The sequence below is a fragment of the Macaca mulatta genome, chromosome 5, assembly GCF_049350105.2.
Source record: "Macaca mulatta isolate MMU2019108-1 chromosome 5, T2T-MMU8v2.0, whole genome shotgun sequence".
Lineage (NCBI taxonomy): Eukaryota > Metazoa > Chordata > Mammalia > Primates > Cercopithecidae > Macaca > Macaca mulatta.
The window spans coordinates 14,882,047-14,895,636 of NC_133410.1; the positions used below are offsets into that span (position 1 = coordinate 14,882,047).

Below are 13,590 nucleotides of genomic sequence, written 5' to 3' on the forward strand. Positions count from 1 at the left end.
GATACTTGTAGGTGTTTTTCTGTGTCTAGGCATTGTATTTATTGTAGTGTTTACAGCCTGGGCCTGTTTGTACTTGTCCTTGGAAAGACTTTCCAGATATTCTAAAGGACTTGGATGTTGTGATCTACGCTGTATCTGCTGTAGGGGGGGCCCTGCAAGCCTAGTAATACTGTGGGTCTTTCACACACTCATAGAGGTACCACCTTGATGGTCTTGGACAAAATCTGGAAGAATTCTCTGGATTACCAGGCAGAGATTCTTTTTCTAGTCCCTTTACTTTCTCCCAGAGTCCCTCTTTCTGTTCTGACCCACATAAAGCTGGTGACACACTCCACCACAACTAGGACTTTGCTGGGTAAGACTTGAAGCCAGTACAGCACTGGGTCTTGCCCAAGGCCTGCTGTAACCACTTCCTGACTGCCATCTATATTTGCTCAAGGCTCTGGGGCTCTACAATCAGTAGGTGAGAAAGCCAGCCAGACCCGTGTTCTTCTCTTCAGGGTTGGTCCAGAGGTACCATCCAGGAGCCAGGAACTAGAGTAAGAAACCTTAGAAGTCTACCTAGTATTGCACTGTACTGTGACTAAGCTGGCATTCAAACCACAAGACACAGTCCTTCCCATACTGTCTTCCCCTTTTCTAAGGCAGAGGAGCCTCACCTCATGGCCACCACCACCACAGGCCCACAGGGAGTACTGCCAGTGTACTGCTAATATTCCAAGGCCCAAGGGCTCTTCAGTCAGCTTGTGGTTAATGCTGCCTGGCCTGGGACTCACCCTTCAAGGCAGTGGGCACCCCTCTGACCCAGGGCAGGCCCAGAAATGCTATCCAAGAGCCACATCCTGGAATCATGTACCCCAAGTCCAGCTAGTGCTCTACCTCTCTGTGGCTGTACCTGAAGCCAGCAAGTCACAGAGTCTTACCCAAGGCCCATGACATACTAATTGGGTATCACTTCTGGTTTTTCAGGGCCCGAGGGCTCTTCAGTTAGCTGGCGATGAATCCCGCCGGGTCTGGCTGCTTCCCTTCAAGGCAGCAGGTTCTCTTCTGGCCTAGGGTGTGCCTAGAAATGTCATCTGGGAGCCAGGGCCTGGAAATGGGGCCTCATAATTCTGCCGTATCCTGCTGTGCCTGGAGCTGGTATCCAAGAATGCAAGACAAAGTCCTCCCCACTTGTCCATCTCCTCTTCTCAAGCAGAAGGAAGGGGCATCTTTTGGATGCATGAGCTGTCCAGCCTGGGGATAGGGGAGGGGCAATGCCAGCACTCCCTTGGCTACCCTGGCTGGTGTCTCAGTAGGTCACATGTACCCCTAGTCCACTGGCTTTGGGCCCAGTTCAGCATTATGACTAGCCTAGGAGTTGCAGTCGTTGTGGCCTAGGCTGCCTTTTAAGTTTACTTAGAGCCCCAGGGCACTTTAGTCTGCAGTAGTAAGGCTTGTGAAAACTCAAGTTTCTAATGCTGGGATTGATAATTCCTTTCTGGCTAGGGCTTATTTAAATGTTCCCTCCGGGGACAGGCATCAGTTGAGTTTGGTCTGGTATTGCTTTCTGCTATAACAGGGCAGCCCTGAGTTCAATGCCTCGGAATTGCTATGCTTTCCCTCTCCCTGGCACACAGAATCACTCTCCACACCGAGCAGCCACTGCTTGGAGGGTGGGAGAGGGGTGGCATTGGTGATTTAAGACTGTTCTTCCTACCTCTTCAGTGCCTCTTTCAGTGATAGGAAGTTAAAACCAGGTACTATATGTGCCCCTCTGATTCTTGGTTCTTATGAAGGTGCTTTTCTTGTGTAGATAGTTGTTAAATTGGTGTCTTGTGAAGGGGATGTTTGGTGGAGCCTTCTATTACTCCATCTTGTTCCACTCTCAAGTCTGAGTTCCTTATATATTTTGGATATTAACCCCTCATCAGATGTATGGTTTGCAAATATTTTCTCTCAATTCATAATCCCAAGTTTGTCTCTTTATGCTGTTAATTATTTCCTTTGCTATACAGAAGCAATTTAGTTTGATGTAATCCCATTTATTAATTTTTGCTTGTGTTGCCTGCACTTTAGGGGTTAAATCCAAAAATATCATAGCCCAGACCAATTTTCTGTAGTTTTTTCCCTATGTTTTTGCTGTAGTTTAGATATTTGATCCTTTAAACTTCATGTTGAAATTTGATCCCCAATATTGGAGGTGAGACTGCTGGAGTCTTTAGTAGGGTTTTTAAGTATATAAAATTATGGCATCAATAAGCAGTGGCAATTTCACTTTTTTTTTTTTTTTTAGTTGGATGCCTTACCTTTCTCTCACCTAGTTACTCTACAAGAACTTCCATTATTATGTTGAACAGTAGTGACAGAATGGCATCCTTGTTCTAGATATTAGAGGAAAGGCTTTTAAATTTTCACCATTGAGTATAAGGTAGCTGTGGTCTTCTCATATATGACCTTTATTTTATTGAGGTACATTCCTTGTATACCTAATTTGGCGAGAGTTTTTATTATAAAATGATGTTGAATTTTTCAAATGCTTCTTCTGAATCTAATGAGATGATCACATGGTTTTTGTTCTCTAGTCCGTGAATGTGATATATTACGTTTATTAAAGTTTGTGTATGTGGAACCATCCTTGTATCCCACGGATAAATCCCATTTGATCATGGTGGATGATCCTTTGAGCATATTGTTGAATTCAGTTTGCTAGTATTTTGTTGAGTATCTTTGCATCTGTGTTCACCAAAGATCTTGACCTGTAATTTTCTTTTTTTGTAGGGTCCTTGTCTGGCTTTGCTATCAGGGTAATGCTAGCCTAATGAAAAGAGTTTGAAAATATTTTCTCCTCTTCAACTTTTTGGAAGAGTTTGAGAGTTTGAGGAGGATTGGAATTAGTTCTTTAAATGTTTGATATAATAGCACTCAACAGTGAATCCATCAGGTCCTGGGCTTTCATTTGATGGCTTTTAAATTACTGGTTCATTCTTATTCATTATTCCTATTCAGCTTTTTCACTGCCTCAGGATTCAGTCTTGGTAGGTTTTATGTGTCTGGAAGCTTATCCATTTCCTCTGTGCTATTTAACTTGTTGGCATATATTAATAATTGTTCATAGTGTCTCTTACAACCCTCTGTATTTCTGTGATATCCATTGTAATGTCTTTGTTTTACATTCCTGATGTTATTTATTTGAATCTTCTCATTTTTCTTAGTTAAGCTAGCTAAATATTTTCAGTTTTGTGCATCTCTTCAAAAAAAAATTCTAAATTTTGTTAATCTTTTGTATTATTTTCCTAGTCTCTATTTTATTTATTTCTGTTCTAATCTTTATTATTTCCTTCCATAATGTTGTGTATTTTTTGAGATCTTTCTTCTTTCTTAATGTAGGTATTTATTACTATAGCTTTTCTCTTAGAACTGCTTTTGCTCCATCCCATATGTTTTGGTATATGGTATTTACGTTTTCATGTCTCAGTGTATTTTTTAATTTTCCTTTTAATTTTTTTATAGACCCGTTGGTTTTTCAAGAACATGCTGTTTAATTTCCATATATTTGTGAATTTTCCAATATTTCTTATTTTATTGTTTTCTAGTTTTCTACCATTGTGGTCAGAAAAGATACTTGATATGACTTTAACCTTCTTAAATTTGTTGAGGCTTGTTTTTGTGTCCTAATAGGTGCCCTAATCTAGAAAATACTCTGTGTGTGCTTGAGAGGAATGTGTATTACATTGCTGTTGGATAGTGTCGATGCTGATGTATAAGGTCTGTTAGGTTCATTTTGTCTAAAGTATTGTACATGTTTGTTGTCTCCTTATTAATTTTCTGGTTAAATGATCTGTCTGTTGTTGAAAGTGGATATTGAGGTTCCCTACTATTTTTGCCTTACATGTATCTCTCCTTTCAGATCCTTAAATATGTGTTGTATTGAAGTTCGCTACTATTTTTGCCTTACATTATATTTTTCCTTTCAGAACCTTAAATGTTTGTTGTTTTTATTTAGTTGCTCCAATGTTGGGTGCATTTATATTTACAATTGTTTTATTTTCTTGATGACCCCTTTATCATTATACAGTATTCTTTGTCTCTTTTTACAGTTTTTGACTTAAAGTCTATTTTGTCTGATATAAGTGTAGCTACTCCTGATCTCTTTTAGTTTCCATTCACATAGAATATGTTTTTCCATTCCTTCACTTTCAGTTTATATGTGTTCTTAAAAGTGAGGTGAGTTTCTTGTTTGCAGCGTATAGTTGGATCTTAAAAAAAAAAAATCTATTCATTCCCTCTTTTTGTTGAAGAATTAATCCTTTTACATTCAACATAATTACTGATAGGTAAAGAATTGCTACTGCCACTTTATTAATTGTTTTCTGCTTTTTTAGATACTGTGTTTCTTTCTTCTTCTCTTACTGTCTTCCTTGTGGTTTCATTGTTTTATAGCTGCTGGCTGGGTACTGTGATGGCTTCTAGTCACATCATTCATAGGTTGTATTTCCTGGCCAGACAGTTATGATATTTGGTATCTTAAGTTCAGCAGCACTTCAGGCTGGGCTCCAAGGTTAGGTAGACAGGCAAGATAAGAGGCTATGCTCCTTAGAAATGTGCAGCTGAGGATCACCTTCCTGAGAATGGAGCCATGCGGTTGGCTTTGGCTGAAGTGAGCAGCTGTTTGACCTTCCAGATCAACTGGGACTAACTCTGATGCTTCTCCAAAATGCACTGAGGTAAAAGTTTCCCTGCCTGGGTAGGTCATTGGCAGGCATTTTGGCTGAGTGGAGCCACTGCTTGACTTCCTGGATCAATTAAATCTAGCCTTTATGTTTCTTTAGGATGGGCAAAGGCAGTCATCTACCTGCCTGGGTTGGGTCACTGGGTTGGTCTCTGAGTCTAGGCATGGAATCTAGCTATCTAGGAACTTAAGCTAGACTGAACTTCCCCAAGTGGTTCTGAAGGAGACCAGCTCAGCTTGTTTGGGGCCATGAAGTTGGCTGCTGTTTCCCATAGGATGCCACAGCTGGCAGAAACACAGAGATACCATCAAGGTCCACGTGCTGACCACTGTGACTTCTGCATCCTTTCTTTGTTTCTACCTAAGCTGGTGCAGTCTAGTTGTCCTGGTATCCTCAGTGTTCCCCATGAGAGGAGACTGGAGTGAGCTTTCCTGGGAAGCATCTGGAAATGCTAGGGAAGATGGATGACTGCATCTGGTTCTCTTTCCCCTTATAGAAACCATGGCCCAGGAAAATTCTCTCCATCTGGCTTTGTGTCCTCTTTTGAGGGAGGGGAAGGGGTAGCATAGTCAAAGTGAGATCATTCTTCTTACCCATCCAATTTGATTTTCATTCAGTTCTATGGACCATGTAGGTGTCTCAAGTTTGTTTACAACTATTGGAGCCTTTAGAAAGACATCCTAGTCTGTGGATAATTGCTAGTTGAACTTTAGTGGGAGTAGAGTCTGAGACTTTCTACCCTGCCATCTTGCTGATGTCACTCCTCTAGGCTTTAAGTATTCAGTTCTGGAGGCTAAGAAGGCCACGATCAAGGCACTGGCAAAGTCAACGTCTGGTGAAGACTTGCTTTCTGCTTGTGGCTATGTCCTCACATGGCAGAAGGCAGAAGAGTAGAAAGACCTGATTTTTATATTTTAATTTTTTAATATTTTGGCTTACTTTTTTCTCAACATTTTAACCAGATTTAGTTTTGCCTTGTTTCTTATTTATGTATTTGTTACCATTTTTTCATTGTTTCTTTTATCTCTTTCTTTCTCTCCTTCCTTTTCTTTTCTTTTCTCTTTTCTTTTCTTTTCTTCCTGTCTTTTCTTTCTTTCTTGTCTCTCTCTCTCTCACCCAGGCTGCAGTGCAGTGGCACAATCTCAGCTCACTACAGCCTCAACCTCCTGTGCTCAAGTAATCCTTTTGCCTCAGCCTCTTGAGTAGCTGGGACTACAGCTGTGCACCACCATACCCAGCTAATTTTAGTATTTTTTATACAGACAGAGTTTACCATGTTGCTCAGGTTAGTCTCAAACTCCTGGGCTCAAGTGATTCAACTGCCTTGGCCTCCCAAAGTGGGAATACGGGTGTAAGCCACTGCATTCAGCCTATTCGTTTTACTATGAAGTTCTTAATTTATTCCATAACCTTCTAATCTCCTTTTTTTCTCTTGCCTTTTTTATATTCTTGATTTTGTTTCTGTTCCTTGTCAAATTTTCTTCTTTTTGTTTTTATTCCTAACTTTAAATTTTTATTTAATGGTATGTTTTTATAATGGCAGACAGCAATGGGGAAGAATCCTATTAGGAGAGGAAAGATGACAAACTGAGAGAATTCTCTCCAGATGTGGTTGTGAAGATAAAAGAGGTTTATATTCATGAAAACATATATACTTAAACCACATTACAAAATGTATGTCCATTTCACCATCAACATCTTTACCTCTGTTGGGAAGATAATTCCTTTTGACTCCACAATAATTATTTGTATCTATACACGGGAATGTTTCTTTTATATTTGTGTGGTTTTGGTTTTAAACATTTAATCATAATAAGACTCCTAGAATTACTATATCATGTGCTCTCTGAAGGCAAAATTCGCATCTATTTTATCTTTCTGTTTTATCTTTCTACCTCTAAGAACTAAAACTCAATAAATGTGCATTAAAGCAGATATCCTTGGGAGAAGTGACACAGAAACTATGTATTCATGTTCTATGTCTGTTGTACTTCGCTCAGGGATAAGACTGCTTTGATGAGGGCAAGTGTAGGAAGACCCTGAGGCCATCTGAGAGTAAGTGATGAAGACTTAAGAAGGTGGGACAGGAAACTCAGCAAGAGAGAGTTGTCAGGAAGCAGAAAAGCAGTTGGCAAAAGCAACCACTGAAAGACTGGTTTTACCTCTTAATTCTTCCTGGACTGGGGATAATGTAGAGGGCTTCTCTCTGTCAGATGAACTTTTGCTAGCATTTCCCAGAATCATGACTCAAAACTTGCCACTGTGTTCCCATCTGGGATTTGGAAGATTAGGTAAGAACTTGGAAGGAATTCAGGGGACACTTAGTTAAATTGGGTCAAAATGTGTCCATTCTCCAGCCTCCGTCTTGGCAGTGACACATTGGAAAATGGTTTCACTATGATTGAACAGCCAGGGAAGAGTAGAGCTTATTTATACTCTCTCTTTTCCACTTTATTTTCTCCAAACTGTGTCTTTTAGAAATAAACTATCAATCTTGCCCAGACTGGAGAAAGGACTGCAGCAACAACCCTGTTTCGGTATTCTGGAAAACGGTTTCCCGCAGGGTAAGTACCAAGCAGTGAAATTCTAGAGCTTTGGAGACCACAGAACTTAAGATGTCATCCAGTCAGTGCTTGGTTTTAACACTTTTGGATTACAGATACTTTTAGAAATGAAAATATAGGATTCATTCCTGAGAAAAAGGTTCAGAAGCACATGCCAGAAAATTTACACATCCAATTTTAGAACATTCTTAGAGGGTCCATGGGCTCCAGTTGCAGAATCTTTGTGCGTACACATGGTGTCTGACTTTGGCACAAGCAACCTGGGGCTTGATTTAATCCTCTGATTCGGGTATTAGTCAATCTTAGATTCCTGGGACAGTAGTAACAATCTACATGTATAGACCCCTTACCATGTGGCAGGTACAGTCCTCAGATATTTACATGAACTAAGAACTTGCATCTTCATCAGAACCCTGTGAAGCAGGTGCCGTGAGTATTGTGCCCATTTAACACATAACAACGTGAAGGTACAAGTAAATAAGGAATCTACTAAATGTACAGAATTAGTAAGAGGCATATGTGGGAGTTTATCCCAAGCTGTCTGACTCCAGATTCAGAATCTAGGCTGGGAAATACTCACCACTCCGCCCTCTACCTATTTTTTTAAAAAACTGATACATAATAATTTTACATATTTATGGGGTATGTAGTGATGTGGTGATACATATAAGGTATAGTGATGAGATCAGGGTAATTAACATAGCTATCACCTATGGTGCCTTCTTGCTGTGTCCTCACATGGCAGAGGCAGAGGGACTAAAGGAACCTAGCTAGTTCCCTGGAGCCCTTTCATAAGGGTGTTAATCTCATTCATCAGGACAGAGCCCTTAGGGCCTAATTATCTCCTAAAGGACTCACCATTTATTAGCATCACATTGGTCTTAGGTTTCAACATAAGAAACACTTACATTCAAATCCTAGCAGCGTATCTGTGACAAGCCTTGAAGTGCGTTCCTCTGTCATTCCCATTGAGTCATCCTCATAGGTAGTGTGACAAATCCCCACATTAAAGGTGAAGAAACTAAGACTCAGAAGTTAAGTGACTCATCCAAGTTCCCTGGGCTAATAAGTTGCGGACCCAAGAGCCTAACCTAGGTCTTCTTGATTCCAAAGCCATGCTCTTCAATTTTGTTCTTTGAATCTGCTTATTGGTTCTATCTTTTACAGGACAGGTTTGATCTTAACTCTAGGTTGGTACCTAGCTAAACCTGTGTCTTAGGGGGATTTATGTAAACCCTGGTATGATGGAAACAGAAAAACAGCCTGGAAGTTGTAAGGTTTAGACTTGGGCAGATTCCTTTACTCATTCTGATCTTCTGATTCCTCATTTGTCAAATGGAAATCAAAATTTGCCTGTTCCATAGGGTTACTGCAATATTTAAATGAGATACCACTATCCTATAATGTAACTCAAAATCCACCCACTTCGAAAATAATTTATTGAGTACTTACTATGGACAGTGGACAGTCATGGGTACTTTATAGTTTTTGTTTGTTTGGTTTTTCTGAGAATAGTTTCCATTTCACTACTCTATGGTATGTTTTAGGACAGTGCTGGTGCTAAAATCTTTTAAAGCCAAGTCACATTTTATGTGTATCAAGAACCTCCTTGTGTTCCCCACTCAGTCCCTGGTACTAGGAATACAGAGTTGCATGTGATTGAAGGCATCCTGCCCTTGTGAGCTACCAGCACCTTTATTTTGCCAATCACTCATGGACATATGTGGATGGCCGCCTTTTTTCAGACTTGTCCCTTTCTTTTTCTGATAACAGAGGCAGGGTTTTTTTTAATTTTTAATTTTTGTGGGTAGGTTAAACCCATCATTATAATATAATACAGTTGGATAATGTGGAGGGAATGTAGGATGCTGTCAGAGTCAGAGAAGGGGACCTGAGCTAGTCCCAGGGGTTGGGGAGGCCTCCTGGAGGGAGCATATAGAACACTTTATTTTGTTCATTTCATTTTTTCCAAAGTCTAACAAAGATTCCTGCTGAATGTTTCTTGCATGAAGAAATAAGACTCTTTGCTCAAGCATATTTATTCATTCATTTATTCAGCCCTCCTTTCTCTCTGTGCTTTTCTTTTCTTTTCTTTTTTTTTTTTTTTTTTTGAGACAGAGTCTCGCTCTGTCACCCAGGCTGGAGTGCAGTGGCCGGATCTCAGCTCACTACAAGCTCTGCCTCCCAGGTTTACGCCATTCTCCTGCCTCAGCCTCCCAAATAGCTGGGACTACAGGCGCCCGCCACCTCGCCTGGCTAGTTTTTTGTATTTTTAGTAGAGACGGGGTTTCACCATGTTAGCCAGGCTGGTCTCGATCTCCTGACCTCGTGATCCTCCTGTCTCAGCCTCCCAAAGTGCTGGGATTACAGGCTTGAGCCACCGTGCCCGGCCCTCTCTGTGCTTTTCTAGGCCTGAGGGTCCCCTGTTCTCTCCTCAGTTTCCCCTTTTGTGGTGTTCCCATTTCCCTTATCCCTGAATCATCCACCTGCTTCCACTAAATGAAGCATAGTGTCCGCAGTGCATGACACTGAGAAAACACTTTCATCTTCCCCCTCTAGACATTCCTCTTATTCATTTGGACTTCTGACTTCTGAACCACTGAACCACCAGCTCTATGAACTATCACACTGAACATTGTTCACTTACAGATTGGAGCAACTGCTTCAAGAACTCTGATATGAAGCATAATCTGTCCAGTGGCTTGGAATGAAAATTGTGTAGACCTGACATTCCTGTGCTAAAACCATATAGAATATCCTTCCTTAACCAGCTATTGCTAAGTATTGTTTTGAATGAAACTGCTGGAGGTTTGTGATTAAGTTTGCATGATGAATGGTGAGCTTTTTTTTTTTAAGTTTGCAGAAACTGCCTGTGGTGTGGTCCATGTGATGCTCAATGGATCCCGCAGTAAAATCTTTGACAAAAACAGGTAACACATTTATTTTGCATCTTGTTTGCAAGTATCATGCTGCAAATATCACAGTGGATATTTTATCTCTAGAAAGAATATGCTTTTCATGTTTCAGGTCAGTTCTGAAGATTTGGGCTAAAAAAGGTAAAAATTTTTGGAGAGAGTTGTCTTCTAAGTCAATGTGTTTGTCTGATTTCTCCTTTGCCAAAAATCATCTACCAGGTTCTAATGACCACTGCACTATATCTAGCCCCTGCTCTTAACTTTTCCGGTCCTGGTGTAATTTTCTCAGCTTTCTCTGCCATTACACTCCACCCTACCTGTTGCTCACCACTGTTCACACAGTTCCCCCATATGACCTACTTCCCCTGCTCCCTTCTGTCTAAATCCTCGCCATCCATGAAGACCTGCCTTGACTCTCCTCTCCTCAAGGAAAATTGTGTACCCCAGTTCAGTAGTAAAACTACTACTGGGAAATCGGGAACTGTGCTGGGCTCTTGGCCTTCACTATCTTTTTGCAGACATTGTCAGCAATGTACTGTAGTGGTTAAAAGCAATTACTGGAGGTCATTACATATTATCTGTGTGACCTTAAGCAGGGCAGTCAACCTCTGCGAGCCCCTGTATATGTACCTGAAGAGTTGATGGTGATGGGAAGATTAACTGAGACAACAGATGAAAATTGCTGAGCTCTGTGCCTGACAACAGAGGAAGTGCTCAATGTGAATCAGCTATTATTCTCATTTGAAAATGATCCTCACCACTGAATCTGGCCACAGCTGTGCCTTTCTTGTCTGATCTCCTTCTATACTTAAGTTTTTACTACACTGATTGCCTTTTTGGCCTTTGTTCTCTAATTTTTGTTCTCTAATCCCACCTAAGGCTGACTGAAAGGAGGAAGAATATATTAATTTGCCTTCTAAACTCTAGGTGCCCCAAATTAATTTTTCTTCTCTCCTGTTTTAATATTTAATTCTACAAGGAAGCATTTGTCCTTTTGTCTTCTGATCCCAAATTATTTGGGTAAAAGCATTAACATTGCAGAATTTTATAATCTGATGTTATGGTTCAAATACTTGCAACAGGAGTGTCAGTTGTCAGAGACTAACAGGGAAGAGTTTAGGAATGGGATTAGGGCAGGCCACAATAGTCTTTCAAAGCATTGCCTCTCAAACTTCACTGAGCATATGAATCATGTGGGGATTGTTTAACTGCAGATCATTTCAGCAGGTGGTGGTGGCTGAAATTCTACATTTCTTTCTTTCTTTTTTTTTCTTTTGAGACAGAGTCTCGCTCTGTCGCCCAGGCTGGAGTGCAGTGGTGTGACCTCGGCTCACTGCAAGCTCCACCTCCCAGGTTCATGCCATTCTCCTGCCTCAGCCTCCCTCAGCTGGGACTACAGGCACCCACCACCACGCCCAGCTAATTTTTTTGTATTTTTAGTAGAGACAGGGTTTCACCCTGTGTTAGCCAGGGTGGTCTCGATCTCCTGACCTCATGATCTGCCTGCCTTGGCCTCCCAAATTGCTGGGATTACAGGTGTGCGCCACCGCGCCTGGCCGAAATTCTACAGTTCTAATGAGATCCCAGGTGATGTTCATTAGGTCGGTCTAAGGACCACTCTTTGAATAGCAGATATTTAAAGAATCAACATTAATGCACAACTTAAGAATTTTATTTTGAGAATCTTGTTAACCAAGGGTCATGCTGAATAAGAAAAGGTTATTGATTTGCAATTTGATGCGTCAACTCCAAAGGATAGGTCCTAGCCAGTGCCTTTCTGCCTGCTGGTTTTTAAGTGGGGGCATGGATGCTTTTGTTTGGGGTTGACGTTTGTGGTTGTTTCTTCTGTTTTAGCACTTTTGGGAGTGTGGAAGTCCATAATTTGCAACCAGAGAAGGTTCAGGCACTAGAGGCCTGGGTGATACATGGTGGAAGAGAAGATTCCAGGTATATCTTACTACTTTGTACCCAAGGGTTATTTTATGAATCAGTCCACAAAAGAATCCACAGTCACAAGAATGCATTGGGAACAAACTGACTCAGGAAATGAATGTACATGAATCTCAACAGCCTCTTAACTTTATCTCCACAAACGATATTTAACTGCTTGACATTTCAGCTCCCCTGCTGACCCAGGAGCTCTTAGAGGCTGGGCCTTTACTCTGCCTCTTTATCCAAGGGCCTTGTCCAGGGCCTGCTACAGAAACAGAGAGACTCCAAAAATGTTTGTGAGATCTTGTAATTTTAATACTTTCTTCTTTCTTCCCCAGAGACTTATGCCAGGATCCCACCATAAAAGAGCTGGAATCGATTATAAGCAAAAGGAATATTAGATTTTTCTGCAAGAATATCTACAGGTAATGAATTTCTTCTTGAATGAAAAAACGACTGTCTTGTCAACTGTAGAATGTCCTTTATTCCTCAGCCTCCTCTGAGCTTGGAGGGCTGTGTGAATCTTTCTTGGGCCTTGATGATGATCACAGATGGCAACCTCTGGTGATCTCTGTCCCTCCTTCCAAGCCTAGTCCAGAAGGTATCCTAGCTAGCGGCCTTCACTTGGCCGCCTTTCCTCATCCGTCTCTACTGGTCCCAAGTAGGACTTGCCTCTAAGGCTGATAGCACCTTTGACGGCATATTTTCTGATTCCCAGTGTGAGTGGCCCAGCCCAGGGTTCACTGGCCTACTAAGTTTCAGGGGAGAAAGGGAATGTTTTGCTAAGCCCTTTCTTCCAAGTTGTAAAATGCTTGTGATTTGACATCATTTTGCATGTGACGCTTCCTTAGTTGGATCTGAGCACAGATGCCTAACACCTGATAAGGTGTCACATGGCAGTCTACCAAGATCTATCTTTTTTAAATTAAAAAAAATTTTAAAAATTGTTTCTAATAATTTGCATTTATTAGAAAACAGTTTAAAATTACAGATAGATATATATTTCTAAAAGTCACCTATAATTCTAGTTTCAAAACTGAGACCCCTCACTCACTTTTAAGCAGTTGTGACCAATGGTGTAGGTAGGGACTCATTGGTAGAAGCATCTTTGGAGATTTTCTCACATGTAATAGCTTGGAACAAGATTGATGCAGAGAGAGGAAAAGCTGTTCAAAGGAGGTAGAAGCTGAGATGCTAGAATATTGTTCCTGTCTCCATGTCACTACCTTCTCCCACTAACCATATCAAAAAAGCAGAAGGATAGAGTCTGGGGACTCTACTGATGGCTTTTGTTTCCCACATGACCGGAATTCCCCATCAGTCAGCTTGCTTCTATCTGGAAACTGCCAGAAAAGGCCATGAGCAATCTACAGCGGTTACACAGGAAAACAGAAAGAATGAATGAAGGAGCAAGTGTAAAAGAAATTTTGCAGATATCTGACCAGTCTAAGCTGTTCAAAGATATGT

At 41.0% G+C, this 13,590-nt stretch overlaps 1 protein-coding gene across 1 annotated transcript in view; it reads left to right on the forward strand.

Moving 5' to 3' along the window:
• Nucleotides 1–13,590, forward strand: part of CD38 (CD38 molecule) — a 62,654-nt gene that overhangs the window by 46,548 nt on the left and 2,516 nt on the right. The window contains 4 exon segments of the mRNA NM_001261773.1: nucleotides 7,191–7,276; nucleotides 10,133–10,206; nucleotides 12,046–12,138; nucleotides 12,462–12,548. Of these exon segments, the coding sequence (NP_001248702.1) occupies nucleotides 7,191–7,276; nucleotides 10,133–10,206; nucleotides 12,046–12,138; nucleotides 12,462–12,548 (340 nt within the window).